The sequence below is a fragment of the Crocodylus porosus genome, unplaced genomic scaffold (genome assembly GCF_001723895.1).
Source record: "Crocodylus porosus isolate Cpor-Errol unplaced genomic scaffold, CroPor_comp1, whole genome shotgun sequence".
Classification (NCBI taxonomy): Eukaryota; Metazoa; Chordata; order Crocodylia; family Crocodylidae; genus Crocodylus; species Crocodylus porosus.
In genome coordinates, this window is record NW_017728906.1 from 62746765 (window position 1) to 62772698 (window position 25934).

The 25934-nt window shown below is 38.7% G+C and overlaps 1 protein-coding gene across 5 annotated transcripts in view; it reads right to left on the reverse strand.

The window, feature by feature from the left end:
* Positions 1-13443: 13443 nt before the first annotated feature.
* Positions 13444-25934, reverse strand: part of CDKL5 (cyclin dependent kinase like 5) — a 133609-nt gene continuing 121118 nt past the window's right edge. For 3 of the 5 annotated variants that reach the window (XM_019529238.1, XM_019529237.1, XM_019529236.1), the window contains 4 exons: positions 23919-24021; positions 17154-17276; positions 15883-16002; positions 13444-14999 (listed from right to left, as the gene is read on the reverse strand). In XM_019529238.1, the coding sequence (XP_019384783.1) occupies positions 14616-14999; positions 15883-16002; positions 17154-17276; positions 23919-24021 (730 nt within the window). In that variant the 3' untranslated portion in view covers positions 13444-14615. Of the gene's footprint in view, positions 15000-15882; positions 17277-23918; positions 24022-25934 lie in introns of those variants that run through there. The other 2 variants (XM_019529239.1, XM_019529240.1) reach the window with 2 other exon arrangements.

Genomic DNA, 25934 nt, shown 5'->3' on the forward strand with positions numbered 1-25934 from the left:
TATTGAATTTGCCATCCCATTCTGGAGGCCAGGAAAAATAGTTTATATATAGTATTTATATATATAAATTATTTTTCCTGGCCTCCAGAATGGAATGGCAAAAACAGATTGGTATGGATTGTGTGGGGATTTTATATATATATAATTATCATATATATATATATCTCTATAGATATATCTATAGATATATATATAATTTTAAATTTTCTCACTGATCCTGGTCTTTCTTGTGGTGGTGATATGTCCGCAGTCCCTTTTGTCGTTTTTCACTGATGCTACCAGAACTTCCTCAGTGAACTGATATCCAAGAAAGACTTAGTTGGATTTTTAGCAACTCTCCACAGTCTTTCACACAGCTCTAGGTAGGAATCAGATTTCTGATCAGCATAGATTTTAATTCGTCATTTAATCTCCAGTAAAATAAGCATAGTTAACATTAAAGACTTTAAAGGTTTTGTGTGTGCTCAGTAATAATTTAGGGGGATGTTTAAGATTTAAATGTGATATTAAGCACTAGGTACCTGTATGTGGACAAGAGACCTTCATATATACATATTGCAACTAAAATATATCTAATATAAATACTTATGCTGTAAATTAAAGGGCTTTCTTGAATGATCTGGTTTTAAGAACACACAAAATATTAAAGCCAAAGCTTTAAAAGCAGCTTCTTTTTTAAAAAGGTAATAAATGAGCATAATAAGGACAAATTGCTACCTGGTTCTGTCATACTGTTGATTTGGTCTTTCTGAATTCTAGAGAGACAGAATCCCCTCTTGATTCTCCATCTTTACTCTTGTTATATCAGACTTGCTACATTAGATCAGACTATAAGTCATTAAAGGACAAGTATGGTCATTGGTAGGGGAGGAGTGGGCCCAAAGAGAACAAATTCTTTCCAAACTCTGGCAATTATAAGGTTACAGCCAGAAGCATGACACTTGAACCACAAATACACATGACATCAAATGTCGTTAAAGAAAATGAAGGTTTTTATACCCAACTTCATCATTTCTATTTTTTCCATCCAGGAAACCTAGAACAGTTTCATGTACATTAAATGAACATCACACTCCGCTTTAGAGGTAGAAAATGTTGTTAGGCCCATAAAGTACAGATTTGTCCAAGTTTACGTGTCAAATTAGTGGCTGAGCAACCTGATTTAGGCCTGCATGCTCCATGCAGTTGTGTGGGGCTTTCTCCACATACAGATAGCAGATCAAGCAGTTATATTATCATATCCACATCATCTGAGTTTCTGCTGCTAACCAGCCACACAGACTAGCAGTCTTGTACTTTGCTTCTAGTGTCCCCCTCTGTGCATGGTTATAGAATGAGATCTGTGATATGCATTCATCAATGGGTTGCATCTGACTTCCTAGTCTCTTGGCCCAATCACAATAGGCCACTGAACCTTATGAAGAGATGTGTGTTTTACAATCAGTCAAGGCATATGGTGGGGGAGGGAAGAGGAAGGCAGGAGAGAGGTAAGAATGGTTAGTCATGAAGAAAGCAGATATGAAGTATATTAACAACACTTAATTTATGGCCATTAACAAAACTTAACTTTATGGCCAGGCCACGTAAATCTCCTGCTCTAAACATACTTGCTTTATTCACTCTTTTCCTTCTATCTGCCATCACATTTCTCATTTCCCTTGAGTTACTCAAAGTTCTCTATAGTTCTTTTTGACTGGGACTTCATGTTATCAGCAAACATCACCAGCTCTCAATCATTTCCTCCTCCAGATCAGAAACACATGTTCAAAAACAACCCAACTACTAACCTCTCTACATTGTGAGGAGCAGCCATACGTTCCAGCTGTGTTTTATTTATTTTAGTACAGGTCCTGCACTCCCTCCTAGCAGGGATGTTGAAACCCATAATATCATAATACTTCCCTTGCATCTGACTACCTGCAACTCCTATGTGAAGACAAGATTGATATTTCTCAGAGGGTTAGTCCATATAAGCTACCAAAAAGGTCCTACTTTATCACTGCAATTTGATTCAATATAAATGTTAGCAAAAAATAAACTAATACTGTGCATCAATTCTGATACTTTACTTAAAGTATGAAGCACTCCAGAAACTCCTCATCAAAACCCATCTGATTGTTGTTATTGTAGCTGTTGGTGGTGGTTTGTTTGAAATCTCCCTAACATTTATCATTAGCCTCTATTGGGCCTGGATGCTTACAAATTGTAAAGCTCTACTTTCTCATGTGGACATCTGGGTCCTGCCACACACCAGAAAAGAGGCCCCATATGTTTTTGTGTTATCCACAAAGTATCTGTTGTTCTAGGAGCTAATGTCAGAAATCACCCAACAATGAAAAAGTCCATTACCGGACAGCAGGATTGCGCCCACAGTCCTTGCAAATAAACAACACTACAGCTGTTCACTTAACTGTTATGATACAAATTTACAAAATCTATGCTGTGATGGTCTCATAGAAAAGTAAAGGGCTTTGCATACTTTCTACTTACTGAGGGATATCTACAGTTATTAATCAAGTTACACCCTTAGCAAGTGCATGGAGTTATTTCATAATTTGAAATTAGTAGTCAATTATTTGATCAATAAATTAACCACATGAAGAGGTGGAGGGCAGATAAACAAACTATACCAAGTTAAAGACAGGAGGGGGGATATTATGTCTGCCATTTGCTCGATGGTAGCCGTTTTGTGCTACTTTATTCCACAATTTCATAGTTTCATAGCTTCTAGGGTTGGAAGGGACCTGAGCAGATCATCGAGTCCAACCCCCTGCCATGGCAGGAAAGAGTACTGGGGTTAAAGGACCCCAGCAAGATGTACATCTAGCCTGCTCTTAAAGACCCCCAGGGTAGGAGCCTGCACCACTTCTCTTGGAAGTTGGTTCCAGATCCTAGCCGCCCTGACAGTGAAGTAGCGCCTCCTGATGTCTAGCCTAAACCTACCCTCTGTCAGCTTGTGACCGTTATTCTTGGTCACTCCTGGTAGTGCACAGGGGAACAGGGACTTCCCCAGTGCCTGCTGGCCCCCTCTGATTAGTTTGTAACAGGCCACTAGGTCCCCCCTCAGCCTTCTCTTGTGGAGGCTGAACAGGTTCAGGTCCTGTAGCCTCTCCTTGTAGGGCCTGCCCTGCTGCCCCCTGATCATGCACGTGGCCCTCCTCTGGACCCTCTCCATGTTGTCCACATCTCTCTTGAAGTGCGGTGCCCAGAACTGGACACAGTACTCCAGCTGCGGCCTGACCAGTGCTGCATAGAGGGGGAGTAATTTAACTTTCACAATAGGTGAAAGTTAAACCATGGGTGACTAAGCTGCTGCTTCATTCAGAGGGTAAGATGGCCCATTTGTTAATAAAGGCCAGGTACAGACATTCAAAAATCCTGAGACATAATGGATCTAAGTTATGTGGTTTTTCTTAAGCAGTGTAGTCTAGATTGGTAGTGAACAGAACATGCATGTGCCCTTTGGTTGGGGGTGGAGGTGGGAAGAGAGGTACATTTTAGACCTGATTCCACCATTTTTAAACTAGTCTATGTGTGCCAAATGTCTGTTCTGTTACGGATAGAAACTGGTTTCCAATCACTTATACTGGTGAAAGTATAATGTCTGTACCTGGCCAAAGAATAGTATAAACAGTAGAGCAGGAGACTGTTTGGGTCCCAGATATGTTGCTGGCTAAATTCCTGACCTTTGGAAATTCACTTAACTCCTGTCTCTCACCTGTAAAATTGGGATAATACTTTGTAGGGATGTTGAGAGACTTAATTAAGATGTTGCAAAGCCCTTTGAGAATTTTACTTGTCATTCCATCTCAGCATGAATCAGAACGTTAGAGCAACAGCATAACTGAGAGCGTGATGGAAGCACAGTAGAATGAGCCAAAATACAGTTATAAAAATCCAAAGCTCTTCCCAATATAGTCTAGCTTTTATTAGTACATCAGTATTATTCTAATTCACTGGCACCAGTTTCTCCAAGCACAACTGAGATAGCAACACAGACTAGAGGAAACTGAATGAGGCAGTGCTGAGAAGACTACCGGATTTGGAAATCTGGCAGGTGAGCAGTGAGAACTTCTAAAACCAGTTAGTTATTCATAATCATAAGGGCTTTGAAACAGTAGCAGCGAGCACACAACCCTTCACTGCTTTCAATGATGTGATCAATTTTTACCTTCAAAGGTTTGTAAAGTGACAAGCTAGATGACTGCACTAAGTGTTCCAGCTAGCCAACTCCAAATTAGATAATAAGAAGCTGCCCTGGGCCATCCAACCCAGCCACACCACTTACAGGAGCCAATGGCTGTTTTTTCCTAATGGAATTTTCCCCTCTGGCTGCTGGAGAGAGTAGAGAATTTTCCACACCCACTTCACTCTCTTTCCTCGCTGCTGATGAATGATCTGGAACTAACATGCACATACTAATCTTCCCTTACCTGCCTGTTTGGAAGGATGGGAGCCTTTATTTTTCTGCTCTCCTCAAGGGATGGATGTGGGTATATGTAGGAGGAGGGGATGAAGAGGGGAGGGGTGATGCTCTTTTTTCCCCTCTCTCTTCTCTGCTTATGTGGCAATACCCTAGTCTTTCCCAGTCTGTTTGTAGACTTCTAGAGGGACATGCTTAACTGAGCTGGAAAACTAAGGCAGTGAGCACAATAAAAATAAATGAATACAAGCAGTTTGTTTCCAATAAAAGGTTGGCTTCTGGGCTCTAGGGGATACAGATAAGGGCAAGAGATCTGAACCCAAAACATGTAGGGGTCACAGCAGCAAGATAGATAAAAGAAAAGAACAGGAGGGAGAGGTGCTAAGAACAAAGAGTACTAAAAGAAATAAATATTTAAAATAGGTTTCTGTCTACGGGCAAATTATGTGGGTGTTTTGGATGCTAGGCCTCTGGAATGGACAGAAATAGAAAGTTGCTAGGATTTGCCTGCTTGGAAAGTGAAAAAGGTGTAGTTAAATTAAGACCCTGGCCAGTTTGCTGGTAGATTAGTAGTAGCATTCAGCATTGCCACATGGGGAAAGCTTGAGGAAAAATTGCTCTGGCCACTGGAATCTGACAGCATTGCAGAAGAAGCAGTTCCTCTTTTTTGAGGTCAGAGGGGAGGCAGGAGGCCTGGGAGAAGAGGTCTCCACTTTGCAATAAGTGCATTCATAATGCAAGCATGGATACAGGATAACTAATAATAATAATAGAAGGGATAAGTAGTTGTAAGTAATAATGGAGGGAGAGGTACAGAGAGCTTAGACAAGTTAGACACAGACAGGATCCAGGGTGGGTGGGGTTTAGCTCCCTGAGCATCAACAGCATGTTCAGTGCTGGGATGATCTAAAAGAATATGCTGACTCAGCCAAACAAGTAGCTTACAACCTATCGTGCCTGACAAGCTGATGGCTGAGCCAGCAATCTTAGACAGCTTGCAGCTTTGTGCCACAGTCAGGAGCAGCACTGTGAAGCATGTCTGCTCCTTCTCCCAACACCAATTCCTGAAAACAAGGCAATGTCATCACCTCAGAGTGTTGCTAAGAGTGTGCCAGCATCTCTCAGGCCTCCTGGCTCAACTGTGTGCATTAGCACATGCTCAGTCTTGATCTGAGGTGGTGATACTGTGTGTTTCTGGGATTTGGTGCATACAGAACAGTGCCCTGCTGACTTAAAAGCATCAAACTTCTCGAAGTAATCCCCCTGTTCTACTACTTGAAGCCTATTTGTCTCTTTCCTTATCTTTGCTGCCAATTGCACTCACTATCCAGAAGCTGTCCTATTTGTGAAAGCTGAAGTAAAAAAGCATTAAATACTCTGCATCATCCATAACTAGATTGCCTTCTGCATTCCATAAGAGACCTATGGTTTCTCTGGTCTTCCTCTTGCTTTGAACATATTTGTATAATCCGTTTTTATTGCCTTTTGCTATTGTCCTCTTCTAGCTGGATTTCAAATTGAGCCCTGGCCTTCCTCATTTTCTCCCTGTATATCTGTGAGATCCTCTTATACTCTTCCCTAGTACTACAACCGAGTTTCCATTTTTTGTAGGATTCCTCTATGTGTAGACCCAAATTGCCTCTGTGTAGCCCCAGCAGGATATCCAGATCTATAATCTTCCTTTCCCAGACAAGCAAGGGGTCACATGACTGAAACAGGTACTGGAGAGTTCTCATTCTGTGGCTCATGCAGTGATGCTCTTGCAAATGGAACACCTTTTAGCCTCCAGTGATTTGAAGGAGAATAACAAAAAGAGAGTGTAAGATTGGTGGCTTGGTACCAATTAAAGGACAGGGTCCCAGAAATGCTGGGTATGAAGTGGAGGTGTGTTAGTACTGCTCTGTGTACCATCCTAGAAAATTCAAGCACAACACTGGTAAGAGGTATGGTCTACCTTGAAGCCCCTCGGCTAAGAATTTTCAGGAAGAGAAGCGCAACCCAGCACCTCACAGCAGGCAGCCGTCAGGGTCAAGCAACAGGCATTTTTACTGAGGCAAATGCCAGAGTTTTTTCACAATCCAGACAATCTGGATTAATGCCCCTGACCTTGGTGGCAGAAAGAAAAGCTAGATGTAAGTTCACACGTTACAGGGAATTCAACGCTTGTGTATTAAATGCTTTGCATGTACACGCTACGATTTTTGCCCTTTCATGTGCTGCAAATGCATGTCTGTTTGCATGAGCGGGATTTCCCGACATTTTAAAAGTCTTTCTTGTGCATTAAACTAAAATGCCCTGGATATAGTTTAGCTTGGCTCACCGGAAATTAAAGTACATAGATTCATTGCGTGCAAATACAAAGGCACTCCAAAATGTGTAATGAGCCTCTTTGTCCAACAAATGGTGCTGTGACTTTTTTGTAGATCAGTCCTTCAAATTGCTTTTGCTTTTGAATTGCTTCGGCTTTTCCTTTTTTTTCTTGTGTGGTTTGCCAGCTCCATGCTTTCACAGCTGTGTAGCAGGGCATGGACACAGGGTGGGTGGGGGGCCCTGGGCCGTCCTGCTCTCCTCTGGCACCAGCCAGGGACCCGTCTTAATTTGTTTGAAAACCTAGTGCATGTAAACACAGATGCAATGCTCCAAGGCTTAATTCATTTGAAAACCTAGTGCATGTAAACACAGATGTGACACTCCAAAATAAACAAGTTTAAAATTTATAAACTTATTTAATTATTGAGGATTAAAACCTGTGGTGTGTACATGCACCCTTTTTGAGTAACATCAAGCCAAACAACCTCAGTTTTCTAGTGCAAAACCTGCATTTTATTAAAGACATATTTTGGAAGGCCCATTCAAAAATACATTGTGCTCAGTAAAAATTAACCATTTCCATGCTGATAATTAAGGTTACCACAGGATTTTTTTTCTCTTTTATATTTACAGCAACAATAGAAATTGTACAGAAGTTAAGAATGGAATACATGCCCGAAAAAAAGTTGATAAGGTGTACCAACAATATGATACAAAGAATAGTATATAAACACTTTACAAATGGTTTATTAACTTGTGTGAAGAATTCTGTAAATATTCAACACATTTTAAAATCAATGTATTCAAGGATTAAACAGGTTAACATCACATCACATCCCTTCCACAATAGAAAGCATGGTAGGTTTAAAATCTTGTGCATTTTAGAATTTCTAAGAGCAGCTAATGAAGTTGGGTAATTTTTTACCAATAAATTTGGAAGTTTGGAAAACTATCTCCACAATCTGTTACTTTTGGTATAGCCAGCTCTGGCAAAGGGGGAAACACTATCAAGGTCTCTGAGCCTAGATATTTTCTCCTTCCCTCCTCCTTTTTAACCACATAATTCATTGTTTGACAGTGGAGATCTAAGCAGTCTTGAATGATTTGCCTCATAGATTAAACAGAATTGAAAAAAACCTTCAATGGATTATTCTATACAATTACACTTTCAGGGAGGATTTTAGTTCATTATCTCTGTTCCACATTATCCAAATTTATAGGTCAGAAATTACTCCTTTGGATCAAACGTATCCTCCAATATGATGAAAACACCAGGATACCCTTACTAACAAACAATATGCACTATCAAAAAACAAGCAAAAGAAAAAACTGCTGTGGAGGACATAGCAATCTGAATACAGCCTATGTTTTAGCTTTGTACTAAACAGCAATCAACCCTCTCTGCTACCCAACTTATATTCCAAAAGCTCATACCAAGGGCTTCATATACAACTGGAGATTTGCAGAAATTCATATTTTCTATATTGTGGATATGCTTTAGCTTGGTCTAACCAGAAATTGCATGGAATCTGTTACTGTGACCTACCATTCCCAGGCCTGTACATTACATTGCTGAGGCTTTCCTCAAACTAGACAAGGAACAATACCCTGTAAAAACTGCGCTGCTTCTAGAATAAAATTCAAACAAAAACGCCATAGAGAATGATTGTGGGGAATGGGAAGGGGGCAAAAGGAGGTAAGATCTCTCCCTTGGATGGAATGAAAATTTTAGAATGAAGAAAATCCTGAGCAAGTCTAAGGATAGCTGTCTCTGAGTAGAACAGCACACAGGGTGGAGTAATAGATAAGGCCTCTGTCTCCCTGATAATCAGCACTAGAGCAATAGCAAAGAACAAGGCAACTTCAATATTTGAAAACTATAAGGAAATAAATGGAGAATAGAATGGGAAGACTGCAAAGCAGTGCAAAGGATGGCAAGATTCTGAGGGAAACTGAGCTGATTTAGAAGCACATCCAGATGAAGGCCTGTAGAAATTCTGACTAGGCTCCTAATAGCACCTAATTCTCCTGTCCTAAAAAGTATAAGATGGAATCCTTTATAGGTCTTCTCTTGTAAAAGTTGTAGAATGGGAAGTCAGTGATAAACTGAGGGCAAACAAAGCGAACCTTGACCACTTCATGAGAGAGAGGAGGTAGATCGACTGTTAGAGAGGACAGGAGAGGTCCATAAACCATGTCCCTCATCTCTTAGCCTTTACGCTATCAACCCTATGGTCAAGTCCATTGGGCCAAGACACAAAGTCTTATTTATCTGGCTTTATATTTTGAGTTACATTTTACAGAATGATTGGGAAGCAGCAACATAGTACATTGATTTAATGGAGGGAGAGCATCCAAACCGACACTGCACAGAGAGGGTTGATTTTAAAACAAACCTTGCGCATCCCACATTTTGTCATTGTTTCAAAGAGCCCCCTTGCTCCAACCAACTGAACAAACACAAGGATACCCTTACTAATGAACAACAGCCATTCAACAACAAATAAACAATAACTTACTCTATCAGACTTGCCTCTGCTATTTCACGCAGTACCCGTTTAAAGGAGGCCACTGGGGCAAAAGATTTTCTACCAAGAGAGTCTTCCCAAACAAAAGTAGATATTCCCCTTTGATTTATTTTTTTAAATCAGCACTTTACTTACAATTCTTCCTGTCATTTTGGGTCCTAAATAAAGAGTGAAAACACCCACAGTTCTCTCATAGCATCTGAATCAGAACTTTGCAGGTCATCACTAGGCTGAAGTGCCTTTGACAAGATGCGCCATTACTTTTTGGCACTAGAAAGAAAAAAAAGGGGAACTAGCTTCTCTTAGAAACACCCAGGCTATGTTGTATTAAAAGTGGTTATTCAAATTGCTTCCAAAATATAAGAAAAAGGCTTGAAAGAAGTTAAATGGCTTTTCTCCTTATTTACTACAAATCCCAGTTTATGAAGCAATCAACATTATGACACAAATAAGGACACACTGGAAGGGGAAAGGCACCTGTTCCAAGAATAGTAACCTGATTTGAAGGAGATTTATAAATGGTTAATGGGGTACTTTCCCTTAATGTCTCCTGTGCCTTAAAGTTTTGCTGGGCCTATTTACATGAACTGTACAGCAGCAAAGCTGCGAAGTGTACCAAGTGGTCCCATTTTTTGATGGATACTGTACACCAATTGACACAGAAGAAATTAGATTTTCACAATCCCCACAAACTTTGTGACTCATTGTTATGGCTTTTCAAAACATTCCTTCTGGGACTGTCCAATCTGGATTCAAAATATTATTACAGCTCTACTCTAATATGCACAGTTACAATATTTATATAATCAATGGGATGTACATAAGTTCAAAGTTTGCCTCATTTACATGATCTTTTAAGAACCTGAACAACTGTAACTTGAATAGGAACCCAAAGCACTTTCTGGCTGGTAGTCGCTCTTAAAAGCATGCTCATTCTGCCTTAGGTAAGGCCAGAGATGACAACAATATATCCACCATTAACATAACCACAGTAGCTAAAAACAGCAGAAAATTAAAATAGTGCTTATAAAGATTTCTGAGGAAAATAAAAATCTGATCTTTATTTTGTGACTTTCTAAACTACCTTGGATTGATTCTCCACAGACACCCAACTGGCACAAATTGTAGTGATGCTTCAAGCATCCTCAGTAGTACTGATCCAAAACATCAACTTGTAACCTACCTTTGCTCCCAGAAACCTGTCTGACGGAGAGAAAGATAAGAAGTCTAAAATTATCTGAAGACAAATTACAAGTATAGAAATTTGAGGCCTGCCTATGCTTAGTTCTAGAAATGTGGTAGTCTGTAAACATGCATTGCAATGCAGTGACATTAGCACCCATGGGTGCATATACACGTGCTCTGACATGTTCCAATTTGATTAATGGAGCCCGCTGGAGCATTCTAACGAGAATGCTACAGCGCGCTGCAGTGTCATATATTCACTATCTCGCATTTCAAAATGGCGGCAGAGGCACTTTAACTAGAACTTGATGAATGAACTTTAGTTAAAGACCCCTGTTTTGAAGTGCAGGACGCTGAACACTGTGACACTGCAGCTTTTTAATTACACTGACCATCCGGGAGCCTTGCTAATTAAAAGGCCCCTCCCCCACCCCAGAGCACGTGTATAGACACCTCATATGTTCAGATCATACCCCCTAAGTCTGATTTGACATAAGAAATCAGAGTTTGAAGTTGGTCCTGAGCTCAGTACTGGGAGGGTTTACCAAGGACGTAGGCAGACCTTACCGGAGCAGGGAGTGTTATCTTCTCAAGCGATGAGCTCTGCCTATTGCTCAGACAGAGGCGGTGTTCTCCAAAGGAAAGAGAACCTGTGAGGGAAATGGTGGAGAAAAGCCTAGAATGGTTCCACACTGCTGTGGAAAATCCCATTTGCCCAGAATGGCTCACTTTTTTGTCTGAAATGAAAATAAAACATAACTCCTGTAATTCTTTCATCATCACCATGGTCAAGATTGGCAACAAGACTGGGCATCTAGTCAAGCAAATTTTAATGACAGTCTGCGAAGATACTTTATAGCCAGGTACAGAGTACACTTTTAATTAAGATGCAATTAAAGAGCCTACATTTCAGTTTCCAAGAGCCAACTAAAACCTACCAACTCACAGGCAAGCTGAGGCAGCCTGAGATGAACAAACCATCTTAATTATCTTTTTGAAAATTCATTTCTTTCATGTTCACATTAGTACACTATCATAAAGCAAAACAGACTGCTGAGGAAAAGAAAGCGTACTCTAAGTTATCTGCTTTATCCTTAGTCAATCTACAGAATATATACATAATACAACAAAATTAGACCAAGAGACCTCAGTCAGGAGAAAGGCTCACATTGAAAAATAGTTTCCTCTATGATACATTTCTCTTTTTTGGTGAGCTAGAGAAGTTCAAAAATCCTAGGAAGTTTCCTTTTTAAGTGTTAGTAAAATTACATGAGCAATACACTAAAGGCTGGGAATTAGACCCAGCTGAAAATATGAGAACATTTATTCGACACCATCTGGCTAAATGAGAAGTTCATCATCCCTTCAAATAGACTGAAGAGAATTACATACAGTAAACTCAATTTACTGTTCAGTTTTTATCAAGGCTTGTTGAAGTTTCTAAAGAGGAAAATGCAGTATAGGGTGGCAAGAGCTTCATGTTTTTGGACCATCAATTATTTTGTCTGCCTCCTGGCTCAAACTTGAATCTGGAATAAGCATTTTAAACAGCTGAAGGTGCAATCAGTAATCACTCTTATTTAGCTCAGTGGATGCTGAGGGAAAATCCACTGGAAGTTTTAATTCCTGCCATGAATCAGAATGACCATAATGACCAATCATCCAAGTGTGAAGCTCCTACCAGCTAAGTAAGAAGTCTTCTAGAGACAAAATGCAAGTGCTGTATTATTCAATGAAAAAGGAAAGAACGTGAAGGACAGACTAGCCAAATCTGAACACTACCAGTGTTGCAGACATTCATACGGTACTGCTTAGAGCCCCATTCTCAAACTAACGCTAAAGTTTTTGTAGGGGAATTCTGGGATATCAGTCAGCTCCTACTGGAGAGCAGAGCTAACCCAACCGTAGTGAACTGGTGGATACAGAAAGACCTCTCTTTGAAACGGTTACAATCAGTATATTATAAATCAAATAGCTACAATGAAAATCAGTTAAGAACAACCTCAAATGCTCTCTCAGATGTCCACTGTGCCCATCTAAACATAAAAGCACCCTTTCACTGGTATATTTTACATAATATGTAAAGTTTCCCTATATTATATATCATATGAAAAAACACATGGACATTTCTTACAGCAATAGAGGAATAAAGAATTCTTGTTTTACTGTAACCTGAAATACCATACTTCACACTGTACTCTATATTTTGCAAGTATTGATGCCAATTGTATGGTCTGAGAATGCTGGTATGATTGGGAGGTATGGAACTTAATGTCCTTCTGCACTGCTAATGAAGGAGGAGCTAGCTGGCTACATCTGCATTTATTTCTGTGGTTGGAATATCAAATTCATGTTTAGACTAGTCTCTTTTTGGAAAGGACAGAATACTTGTAAGCACAATTATTACAATGACAACTCACAAAAACTGAACTACACTTCAGAGTAATGTAAGAAGTGAAGTGCTGAGTTCAAATATAGGAAAGACTGTATTGTTCTGACACTACAAGCAAGATTCTCCTTTCACTTGAGCCAAATTTACACTAGTTCAACTTTGACTACTTGTGAACTACTGCTGATTTACCCCACTGTAAGAGAGGGGAACCAGACCTTGTATTTGTTATGCATAAAATCCTTCGTTTTAAAGGCAGCTCTTTGAATTGCCATGAATCTCAGATCTAATATTTTGTAGAAATGGAAACCAACTATGAATAGGAATGTTCTAGTAGTGAGAATCCAAAGAGAAATTAAGCTGCCTGGCAACCTTCCCTCTTCTACATCTGAATATCATTAGTTTACTAGCTATAAGTACATCCTGAAACCAAAAAAAAAAGTGCAAGTGTATTTTAAATTTAAGTACAAGGTTTATCTTTCTAGTTAAACACACTTCTAAACAAAATGTAAAATATATGTATGCAAAAAAGCTTATACCATGATCTGCAGTGCCATGCTATGTGTACATGTCACAATTTTGGCATTTCACTTGCAACTCATGCTATATTTCTTTGGTCTTCACCCCTACAATTAAGTGGAAGAGCATCTGCTTTAGCTTGTGGCCAAGGGGCACCTTCTCAGATGTGTTATTAGAACTTTATGGTTTTAATGCAGATGCATAATTCCCGTCACACTAACGGGAAAGCAAAGTGCACACTTAGGGGAGAATATACCGCATTTAGATTACTGTACAGTTCTGTAGTCTCTTACATCTAGCCATTACGTCCAACAAGTAGCCTATAATAAAATTTGGAACGGAGTGTTCTATTTTGTTTGCTACTGACAATAATGCCTATAATACTGTGCTCTAATAGTGGAGCAAGAGTCATACTGTTACAGTCACACATATCCACATTCAACTTTCTTTTATTAGAAGTATAATACTGCACTTTATATCACAAATGTATAAAAATATGGCAGATAGTGTCATAACAATACTTTTCTTTTAAATGAGTATATTTAAAAAACAGACAGTTATTTACCATTTATATATATTTATGTATAGAATAAAATACTCCTGATGCAATATATAAATGTTACTATTAGTTCTTTTCTTTTTAATAGAAACTACTGTAGCTGTTGCACTGCTTCACAATGTTTCAAACAGCTCAAAATAACTTTACATTGGAACATAAAAGATATGATTATAACAGTACGATATTGGTTCATCATAAATAAATATTACAAATTCTATCAAATATGGAAGTTTAAAAAACAAATTTAAGACATACAATTCAACTTTAAACCCTTAACAGGGATACACTTATCACATAAACCCCACTGTTTAACTAGGCAGCAAAATATGTAGTAAGGGCATAGGTCTAGACACTATTTTTTTTCACCCTATAAGTGCCAATGCATACCTAAACTTCTCCAGCTTTGAGACAGAGATGTGCACTGAGCTGGAATGTAAATGAGAGAAAATGGCAATACATTTCTTCTCCCTGAATTGCACACTCCGTCTATCATCGAATGAGATTTCTGATGATTGATAATTAATAATTCAACTTGTTTTACTGTATGATCCCTGACTAGCAATGTGGTGCCAAACAGGCTAGCTCCACATGTACATATTGCACACCTTTATAAAGCTGAAAATGCAGTCTTACCATCACCAGCACCACCACGACACCCCTACTCAAGTTTCCACGTGGAATTGCGTATTTTCTGGAGTACCATTACAAGGCCGTCTCTTTTAAATCATTCAGATTTGGCATTCGTGATCGGCTTGTTCGGTTATATGTGTGTCCATTCTGTCCACTCTTCGAAGGCAGCTGATCGGTGTAAGGTGTTCCCTCATTAGCGCTCCTGTTCACAGGGGAGACATGCCATGTTGGTTCCATTTGACCCGGTATCTGGAGTGTCGGTCTGCCTTTTGACTGGGACTCCTGCCGGACGTTGCTGCTGCTGGAAGTCTGACTCATGGGATGAATTCGCACTTCAGAAAAAGTAGCTTTGGCTGGCTGAGTAGGCAAGGGCTGGAAGCGGGGCTCAGGAGGAACAGGATGATTTGAAGAGGAAGAAAGATGTAATAGCTTTCGAAGGGATTTTAAAGGTTGGCTCTGAAAGATAGAGGAAACCACTTGGTTGGTCTTATGCCTTATTGTTATACCAGCAGTCTACTGCAAAACTTTCTCAGTCATAGCTTAAAAAGAACAATTTGAACTTTGAAAAACATCAGGACTTTGTCACTTTTACTACTTGTTAATCCTGAGTATTTCATTTCAGTCCACTGACCGGTTTGTGCACAGTGCATGTGACAGATAGAAAAGGCCTGGCAATTATAATTACTGTGCAGTATGCGGTCTAAGAAGATTAACTGACTACAAGAAAAAACGGTTTGGCCTCCCATTTTTTTTAAAAACACGATAGTTGCAACAGAAATGTTCCGTCTCTTTTTCAGATCTCTAAGGTTTTTGTTTAAAAGCATTGTTAATACAAAAACATTACTGTTGCAGACCACACCATTTCAAGGGAAGCTCTACCTCGGGATTCCCCAACAAGTCCTGTCTGGTCTCTCTCTCCTGAAAGGACTCCTCAACCCACATAACCCTTTTCATCACAGTTATGAAGACTACTGCAGCTATTTCCTCCATCTTGGATTTTTAAATTGCTTTTGCTACCAGTCCTACTGGCACTTTCCTGAATCAGGGGCTGTCCTGAATTGGAAGGTATATGTATGTGAGGAGCTGGGGAGAAGAAGAGCTGTGGTATTCTGCCAGATGGTAATTATACTGTGTGGATTGTGGTACACTGTTTTTCTGCCTCTCACATGTCCCTTGCCTCCCAAAGAATTGTACAGGATTGTAGCTACACAACCCCTCTTTAAATTCAATAAGAAATGAGGAGGGATCATTCAAAAGCAATTCTTCTATTCACTACAGGAAGAAACTGTTAAGGCACACCACTGACAACAGGGTGAAGGTAGTGGATATTGTTACTTACATGAGTTTGGATTTCTGCCATCTTCTCAGGATGCCAATCCTTCTGCCGGCTGACCTGGTGATTAGAAGAGTGAATGGCTTTTTGTAATGCCAAAAGATCCTGACCATCACTGCTGGGCATCTGCAACATAATAATAAATGGGGATTTCAATAAGTTCTTAAGAGAAGTAACAACCATTTCCCCCCAGTTCCAGTTAATTATATAATGCAGGAGAAGCCCACTAGTGCAGCTGTATTGCAATGCCCTCATTTTTTTTCCCCGCAGTAAGAACAGTATTTGTGGATATCATGCAGATTTACTCTAACCTCAACCCTTAAAGCATACACATGCTGTTAGTGAGTTGCTGTAAGAGAGAGCAGTTGAATATGCCTATGAAAAGAATTGCTGCGCCTTATCCTCATTTCAATAGCATTCCATACTGCAATTAAGATCATGGGCCACTTCTATAAAGACAGAATTTTCCCTGGATGAATAAAGATCGAAACTGTGTTTAAATGGATACCTGAGTGATTTTGGTTTTATAAATGTGCGGAAACCAATTGTCCCTGTTGTCACAAAATTCAAGTTCAACATATTGTTCCCTATATATTGTTCCATGTATTTGTACATTTACATGCACAGACCTATCCTTAAATGTATTCATTTAAGCAGCTGTTTATTTAAAGCTATTTATTTATGTCCTAAAATAAAGGGAATTAACCCCTCATTCCACCACTTTTTTGTGAGAAGAGAGATAATTAAAACAAAATCCAGAAATAATCTGCAGTAATTTAAAATAGAGCAATACCAAAATTTAGGACAAAGAAAAACACAGAATAATGTAAAATAAATGCTGACTTGTTAGCAAGCTCGCTGGTACAATATTTGATTGATTATATTTGAATACGAATCCGTAAAAAAATTTTTTTTCAAAATGTTTAAAAAACAAATTGCATTAATCTGCTGTACAAACAGAATGAGGAGGTCCCTCTAATTTTAAGCACCACTGATTTTAGAAAGTCTCTCCTTTGATTTGGTCCCAGGCTCTCACTGTCTTGTAATAACTAGATATACTCTGTTTTAAGTACATCTCATACTACTCAATCATGATTTTTTTTTAGCTTTAATTGATTTAGGACTGCTGTTTTAACTTGAATTTATGGAACTGGCCCAAGATACTTAACTGGCATGAAAAGAAAGTGACCCAATGAAAATAAAATACATGCTGTTGTAGTCAGTAAAACAAGTTTACTGGAGCGTTTTTCAATGCTACTGTACTTAAAAATTGGTACCATGGGTAGAGTGACTACAGGAAGCTTTTTCAAAGAAGAACTATGCTTTAAATGATTCTTTGAATTAAAAAGAGGAAAGAGGGATTTCTTGATGCTTGGATTCTCGCCGTTGGTGGATTCTGTCTGCAATATAAGATACAAAAACTAAATGCATAAATAGTGTTTCAGTTCAAGAGATCTGTCCTTGGCAAATTCATGCATAAATGTACTTCTAAATATCAACAGTAAGTAGTGGCAATTCTATAGCTTGCTTCAGGGCAAGATCAAGTTGACTGCTAATCTGAATGAGTAAATGGAGATGGAAGAAATTCTATGTATTACTGAACATCTGTGTGTGTGTACAGAATGTAAAAACATTAACAAACATGTTTATTTATCTTCCGAATGATCCTCCATTAGGACTCGAGGGTATTGTGTTGATTTCAGTGGACCTTGGGATCAGTCCCGTAATTGTGGCTGTGATTTGCACTAACTGCATTTGTAAAATCTGTTAAATCGTATGCATTTTTATTTTGTAAAAATACCATTCCTAAAATCAACATGTTTTAAACAAGTAGTTTATCATTAGCTAAAAAAAAATCTTAATATTTCTGACTGTATTGGAAAAAACTGGGCTTCAAGCTTAATTCGGCTTAGCTTTGGGGTGTGGAGGAAACACTTAAACTGTGTTTACAGTTGCATATGGTTTTTAATGGTACTACAATCAATGGTCATAGCAATGGGTCATAGCAGTGGTCATAAAACACTCCCAAGAGTAACAAAAACGTACCTAGAGGGAGCATATACTATTCTGAATTGTTTTGTTCCATCTTCCTCCAGGCAGCCCAAAATACACTGCTGTCCTAACTCCCATGGTTTCTCCACATCCTGGCTGCTGCTGCCTTTCCCAACCATATCCACAAGCTCCCACTGCCAAGCACCTTCTTTACCCCCCAGTACTGGGGGACTCTATACCCCTATTCCAGGACCCAGGTTTCCTGCTCTCCAGCCTCCAATAGCAGAATACCTCTCCAGGTCTGGACTTCTGGTTCTGACCGAATGTGAGGATGGGGCCTCCGGCCTCCCAGTTTTAACAGGGAGTGCTCTAGAAGAGCAGTGGTGGAAGGGACAGGCTCACTGACTTCAGCTCTAGCCCCTCTGGGAGACCGTGCCACTACATGCGGTAGAAAGATTGCCAGTCAACCAGCATGACAAAGGCCTGTATGTCCATCTGCTGCTGAAACAATCCATTTTTAAATGTTTCAAACACCATTATATTTTGAAACATTTAAAGGTTCTGTGTTTATCCTTAGTAAGTTAAAGGAAGATTAATTCACTAATTTTCTTGTTTCTTTGAACTTGGTCAGATTTTATATTCATATTTGTGGATCATTAAACTTTAAAGGAAACAAAATGGTCATCAGGAATGGTGCCACCTGTAACCAGAGTTCTCGAAGTATACTGTTTCTTTAGATCCACAGTCTTGGAATATGTGTCATAATGTTGGGAAACCTGGGATCATCTGAAACGTAGTGACTACTGAGACTGCACAAAAACCCTTACATGGATCAAAATAGTTGGTGCTAGATCATATAAGGAATCATGACTCCAATCATCCTCAGTTCCTTTCTGCTACAGGAAGTAAGAACTCCAGAGGCAAAGAAGAATGGGTAACCATGGCTTGGGAGAGGAGAGAGAATACATCTCAGGAAACTCCAGTAACAGGCAGAAGGCTTCATTACTGCATCAGGAATTGCATCTTGAGAACACAACTCTGCAAGAATGTTCATCTTTTGTACGAGAAAAGCTTAGGACAGCCACAAATTGCTAGAGGATGTGAAACTGGGATTTTCTAGAAGGTGTTCTCAACCAGATTTGAGACATCCTTTGCTATCACTATTCATGGGAGATCTTAGGGAAAATTGAGTATTACCAAAGTGCATTACAAGATCAACAATACCCAGCAGGTCAGGTATCGTCAGCCCTGATGAAGATGGTGATTTTCCAATGGCATACGTAATAGCTGATTTTGGTCTTTCCAAGGCCTGGTCTGTAATTAGGTGCAGATGAGCCTGGCTCAAAGAAAATAAGTGTAATGACATTTCCTGAGACCTGGGAGCTTCAGAAAATACTGGATTTGCCTTGATGACATATCATTAGAAGCAACATTTATTTGAATGTCTATAAAGTAATCTTGGGCAGTAGTTACCACTATGGCATTAACATTTCTATTATAGACACTTATGTCTGAGTGGACATGAAAGCAGACTTCTAGTTTATTCCAAACCCTAGATTCCTGAACTGGGCCTGGAAGAGTTAGTTATCCAAATATAGTTAACAGGAACATCTGATGGTTTTAGATGGACTCCCTCAACTGAGACATTTAAGGAACAGTATCTGAACCAAAAAAGGAGCACTTAATACTGAGTATTGTCCTATATAAAACAATTCCTAAGCAAAATTCAATTAGAGATATAGAAGAATGAACTGTAAGAGATCCTGACAAAACAAGGAAGATGTTCCATTGTGTTAAACAGTGGCCTACGGTGATTTCACTGTCTCTTGGAGCAAAAAAGGCACAAAGGTACAAGGGACCTAAAAGAGCCAAAAGTGAATGCTGACACTGGAATTAGGTAGCCTGGTGCTTACCTCTGTTAGATCCGAAGTTCCCACTGGTATCAACAGGTTCTAGATGTTCCTGTGCCTGTTATGGTTCTTAAGACACTGACTCCCTCTGTTTAACCCAACCATATTTGTGCCACTTAAGGGTGGAGAAGAGTAGAAGTGATGACTTTTTTTTTTTAGAGAGATATCTTGTGGACCCATGTGCTTTAACCTTTTTGGTAGTGTTAGATTAATGTACTAGTGGCTTACATTTTGCTTTGAATGCTTTAGTTTTGAAGTGCAATATGATTCAGAGGCTAGGCCAGCCATGTCTGGATGGTTTGAACCACAGCAAATTCAACTTCATTTTGGCAAATACCCTTTCCTTAGACATCAGTATACTGGTATACTTAACCATTTTGGACATGCGGGGCATTTTTACATGAACTGTGGGATGTGGTGCCCGGCGCTTTAATTAGCAATCCACGCTAATTAAAAGCGCCCATGCATCACATGTATAAGCATCCTTGCACTGAAAAAATGGCAGTGGGGCGCTTTGAAATAAAGCTCATTGATCGTGTTTTATTTCAAAGCACCCTGCCACCATTTTTTCAGCACAGAGATGTGCTGGGACACTAATACACATGGTGTGGAAGGCTGCTGAAGCATGTCAGTTTCCATGCTCCAGCAGATGTGATTAATCAAGTCTGTTCTGACATGCTGGATTTCCAGTGCATCAGAGAAGGCTCTACCCATGGTCATATGAGCCCATGGATACTGCCAAAATGGTTGGTATACTCATACCAGACATCTGGTATACTCAATTATTTTGGACATGTGGATACTACCATATAATTGCACCTTCTTAATCTAGATACTCTCGATCTCAATCTGCTATGCAACGGATCAGTTTTAACCAGGCAGCAGAGCAAACACAAATGGTTTCAGAACTGCCTAACAGCATGTGCTAATAGGTTAGAATTGCATGCCAGACCAAATCTGGTTAGTAATATCAATAAGTATACACTTCTTAATAAAGGTGGCTTTTATATATTATAACTATAAACTAGATAAATGGATAAAAGGGGAAGAAGACTAGTACTGCAATATAATTTAAGTCAACATTTTGTCAAAAACTTGCTGCCAAAGATAGCAGGAAAGGAACCATAGGCAGTTGGGACTGAATGCCTTTATATAACTTGGTACTACAACCAAAATAAAAGTATGCTACACTGATAACTCAGTGTTCACTTAATTTCTATAGAGTGATGGGATCTATGACTCTCAAAATGGACACTATCAAGAATAATGACTTTCTGTGGCAGTGTTTAGTGGAAAAATAAAGTGGTGCTAGTTGATAATATGTGCAAGAAGAACTGCTAAAAATCATGTGAGGGGTAAGGATTTTTTGGGGTAATATCTTATTGACCAACTGTACAGTTGGGATAAAGGCCACATACAGACATTCAGTTTCTCCTAGGAGAGTCAATGTTCTTCCAATAGAAGCCACGTATTTAAAATGTTCAGGATTTTTCTCCCAAAGCAATAATGTCTGCTCCAGGATAAAAATAACCCATGAACAACCATGGTTAAATCACTCCCAGGAGAGTTTCTCCTGGTAGGAAGAATGTTTGTACATGGTTCCATTCTTACAGAAGCCACAACACGGTCCTCCAGCATTCCAGGTTGCTTTTCTCCTGCTGCCCCCACCCCCCAGGAGACTGTGTTATTTGGGATGGCAGAGCAGGGAGTATGCCAAGATCTATGTGCATGCCTCCCTTGGCTATGCGATGACAGCACTGCAAACAGTGCTCTTCAAGGGGCCAGTACTTAAATAGTTGTTCAGGGGTCTCTGGGTAAGTTTTCCTACCAGGAAAACAAACCCAGGAGAATTCTCAAAGATCATTTGAATGTGTGTATCCAGCCAAAGTTAGACAAGCTTTCAAATGCAAAGCATTCTTCTTTAGGTCCTCCTTCAGTATAAAAAGGTTGAGAGCCACTGGTCTACACTAACATCCATTCAAGTCAGCAAGAACCTTTCCATTTAGTTCTGGTGAATTAGATCAGACCCACAGGCAATACTGCAACTGAAAAATGTTAACATGTAAACTATGACACTTGTCATTCTCAGATGTGTAGCTTGTGTTGCTACATATGCTCACTCTACCAGTAAGTGTTGTGTTTTTTTTTAAACCCTGGTGATTTTCTATAGTATGGGCAGTACTTCCTAAGCTAAAATATTTATACTCTCAATAATCCTGTGGAGGTAAGGAAATATGCTATCTGCATTTTTTGTAGATGGGAAATGGGCATAGAGACAGTAGTGTAGTGTCACACTGCAGGTTCCAGTCAAGCTGAGAAACAAACTCAAATCTCAAGTACGTGGCCTTAACCATGAGACCATCTTTCTTGAACCAGCACAAAAGTAAATGATTTTAGAGACTCAATCATTTGTACCATGAATCTAGGATTAAAATCTGATCCCTAACATTTAATACAAATTGGGCACATCTACACATGCACTTTAACGTTCATTAGTCTATTTTAATGTGCATTAAAGTGTTATAAAAAGTGCTCTTTTGATAACATGGATTAAAATAGACTAATGTGCATTGTTCTAGTACTTTACAATGGAGGTATTAGATTTAATATGCATTACTTAAAGCATGTTAATAAATGTGTAGATGTGCCCACCGTTTACAAACACCAATCCCTTGAATGTCAACTGTAGCCATAATGAATAACATTCTCCTTTTTTATTCCTCACTTACTGGAGTAAAAATATGCTACTGTTTCTCAGTCTTGTCATCCCACTCTTCCTGGACCTTTCCATCTTAACTTCTGACAATATTAGTAGGTGTGAATTTCTTATATATTTTAAAGTCATTGTAAATCATTTTGTAAATTAAAATGAAATCATATGTTTCTGAATCTCTCCTATTCATATATATATAGATACATATATACATACACACACACACATACAGATCGATCGATCTCATCAGTGGTATACGTTCAGTCTTCGGAAATACAGTGATCTGATTTCTAACATTTAAGTGTTTTTACAGAGCTTGTCTTGGCGAGTGAGGTGGGCTATACATTCCTAGTCCATGTAGTTCTGAAGAAAAGCTTAGAAAATTTGAAGGTAATCTTGATTTCCTTAAGCCTGCAGGCAGAGATTTGCCAAAGAACATCAGAATTCATTTAACAAATGTATAGTCTTTTTCTCTGATGCTACGCAGAGCAATGAAACTGTATTATATCCCTTTAGCATAGGCATGTAACAATTCCTAGCTAGACGGATAGACAGCCTGTATAAAAGTGTGTCCATTCCATGCTCCTGCTTGGGAAAGTTACAAGCATTAAAAGATGTTTACAGTGGGAGGACCACAAAAACAGAAGTTGAGAGTCTGGTATCACGTTAGGGATCTCTTGCCATTACTAATTCATGGCTGCTGAAAGGTTCCGGACTGGAAAGAAAACAGACTGCTCCTATTTTCTTCAGCAGCTGAAGAGAACTATATGCATTTATAAGACATCTATAAGCCAAAAGCTGATATTAAAAAAAAAAAAAAAAAAAGATGTATGAAGAAGTATCAATGAACCCCATCAGATCTCCTCTGCCCCCACTTCTTTCCTGGCACAAAGGTACATAAAACAGGATGGAGGGTCTCAGCACAGCACTGCTCTGGACCCTGTTGAGAAGAGAGCTCCTCCTTTATTCCTCTGTTCCTATTCATTTCAGTTGTTAAGTTTTCCAGCTAGGAGCCATAGAGTAGACTATTCAACTCCAGCGTCACAGAATTATGTACTTGTTACACTGGGATAGTAGCACCTTCTGCTATAAAAAAAATCTGCTGTAAAATCCCTTTAAACCCTTCACCAAAAGTGTCACTGAAGTGTCACAAAATTCTGTGCATCCCAGATGAAAGCAAACATATAAGTGTAGAATGGTTTAGCCACTAGGGGAAATACTATTTGAATGCATGAATTGGTAAACCTTGAACAAGAAAAGAAGCTCACTTCTACATAATGAAAACAAGTTAAAATAATAAAGAAATACACAGAGGTACGTCCATGTATAACGAAGCAGTACAGAACTGATCTAATGCATTACACGTTGGCAACTTTAAAACACTGGAAAATACATAATAGTATGCTTCAGAAATTGTATATACTTACAGTTTGAGATTTCTTCTTCTTCTTTTTTATTGACCTGAAAAAGCCTTGCTTTTCTTTCTCCTTGAGTTGCTCTGAATGACTGTTAGCATTTTCAGGACTTTTCCTAAATATGAAAAATTAGGGTAAGATGGAATATTTTGGATTTTATGTGGTCACATTTAATCCTTGGATTTTATGTTAAAGAATGCACTTTATTTCCCTAAAGCAAAGGTATTCAAAATATTTTTTTTTTCATTTTAGTTCCTGGATTAACATAAAACTAAAGAATAAAGTATTCTTATGAAATGAAAAGCTAAGAACCTTTGTTAGTATGGAACGCTTAATCAAAAACAACTGCCAGGCATATAGGGAGAAGGCAATCTTGCATGTTTGCCCTGGCTTTTTACTTGGTGTTCTATATTCAAACCAAAATAACATATAGAAGATGCTAAAGAAAAATAAAAATAATCTGAAAATATATACAAGAAATTATGCATGAATTAGATTGATGATTTCATCCCCTCTAAAGTATTTGAGAGCTCACTTGACTGTTTTCTGTGGATGAATCTTCTCTCTGCATCATGTACTAGAGTGCTAGCAAGGAAAGATGGCTCCAGAGACCTGAATGATTGTGAAGACTAAATTTTACATTTACCTAAATTTTTATTTTTGAGAAGACTGTCCAAAGCTCTGACCTACAGCTGATCAATAAAAAAAAAAATCACCTTAGTTTAAAGTATATGCATTAAAATTCTGTATGTATAAACAGGGAAGTACTGACTTGATGTAGGTGGCAATTTTACCTTTGTATACAGCTTTGGGGAACTGATATTGGAATACAGTTTTGGTGTTCATGTGTATTAAAAATGAATTTGGAAAACTGAAGAGGATGCACTAAAATCACAAAAACAATTCAAGGGTGTTGAAAAAATGTTTTGTAGGAAGAAACTCAAAGAGCTCAATCTTATTAGCATGTCAAAAAGAATATTTAGCATCTCTAAATATTGTTTGCAGTGTATAAGAATCTTTACAGGAAGAAAATTCTGGGAAATAAAGGGCTTTTAATCCCGTGGAAAAAGCATAACAAGACTTTGGGGAGAATAGTTCAAACCAAATGCATAGTTTTAACAGTCGGGTGATTAGCCACTGGAAAATCCAAGCAGACCAGTGGATTCTCTCCCCCTCTCTCTCCCTGTGTCTTATCTGAAAATCAGATGCTCTTCTGGAATATTATTTAGTCAAACATAAATTGTTTGGGTCTATATAGGGTAAATAGTTGACACTTAGTGGCCTGCGACTAGATGAGCTTGCGGTCCTTTCTGGCTTAAATTCTGTGATATTATAAAAACAATAATACTTTTTACTCTTCATGTGGATGAAAAGGTTGTCTTACATCTCCATATATCCAGTATATTAAGAGTTTAACCCCATTCCCCAATACATTACATTTACAATATGAAAAAAATAGCCTGAGATCCTAATATGAATATATGAAACATCTGAAATGTTTTAACAAATTTCAGGTGTTCAGTAAGAGAATTTTTGGAGGAGATGCTGCAGGTTTCTTATGCATAGGGAAAAAAAAGAAGAGAAGTTTGCATAAGGTAGCTTACTGGAACATGCATCTAAATTGAAAAAAAAGATTCCTTCCAGATTTCAGCAATATCATTTTCATTATAAAAATCACAAAGCTATAATTAGCTGCTTCAAAAAGTCACTAGTATAGGATTTAATGACTAGATTTTTATGCAAATTTAAAAGACATCAGTTTACTAGAGATTCCCAATTCCATCCAGCTACAGCTGCAATAAGGCAATCTTTTAATTATTCACTGATTTATACAGCATGGAGAAAGCCCAAGAGGAAAGACTGATGACAGCTTTCCAGATGCCTTCCACTCACAGAACTGATTTAACACAGACTAAATACACACTCAATTATTGACAAAAATGACAGGCTTAGATAGTTTTATCTTTCCTAATTTGTTAGGGCTAAATCCAAGGCACACACTAAATCTAAGTAACCAGGCTTTGCATT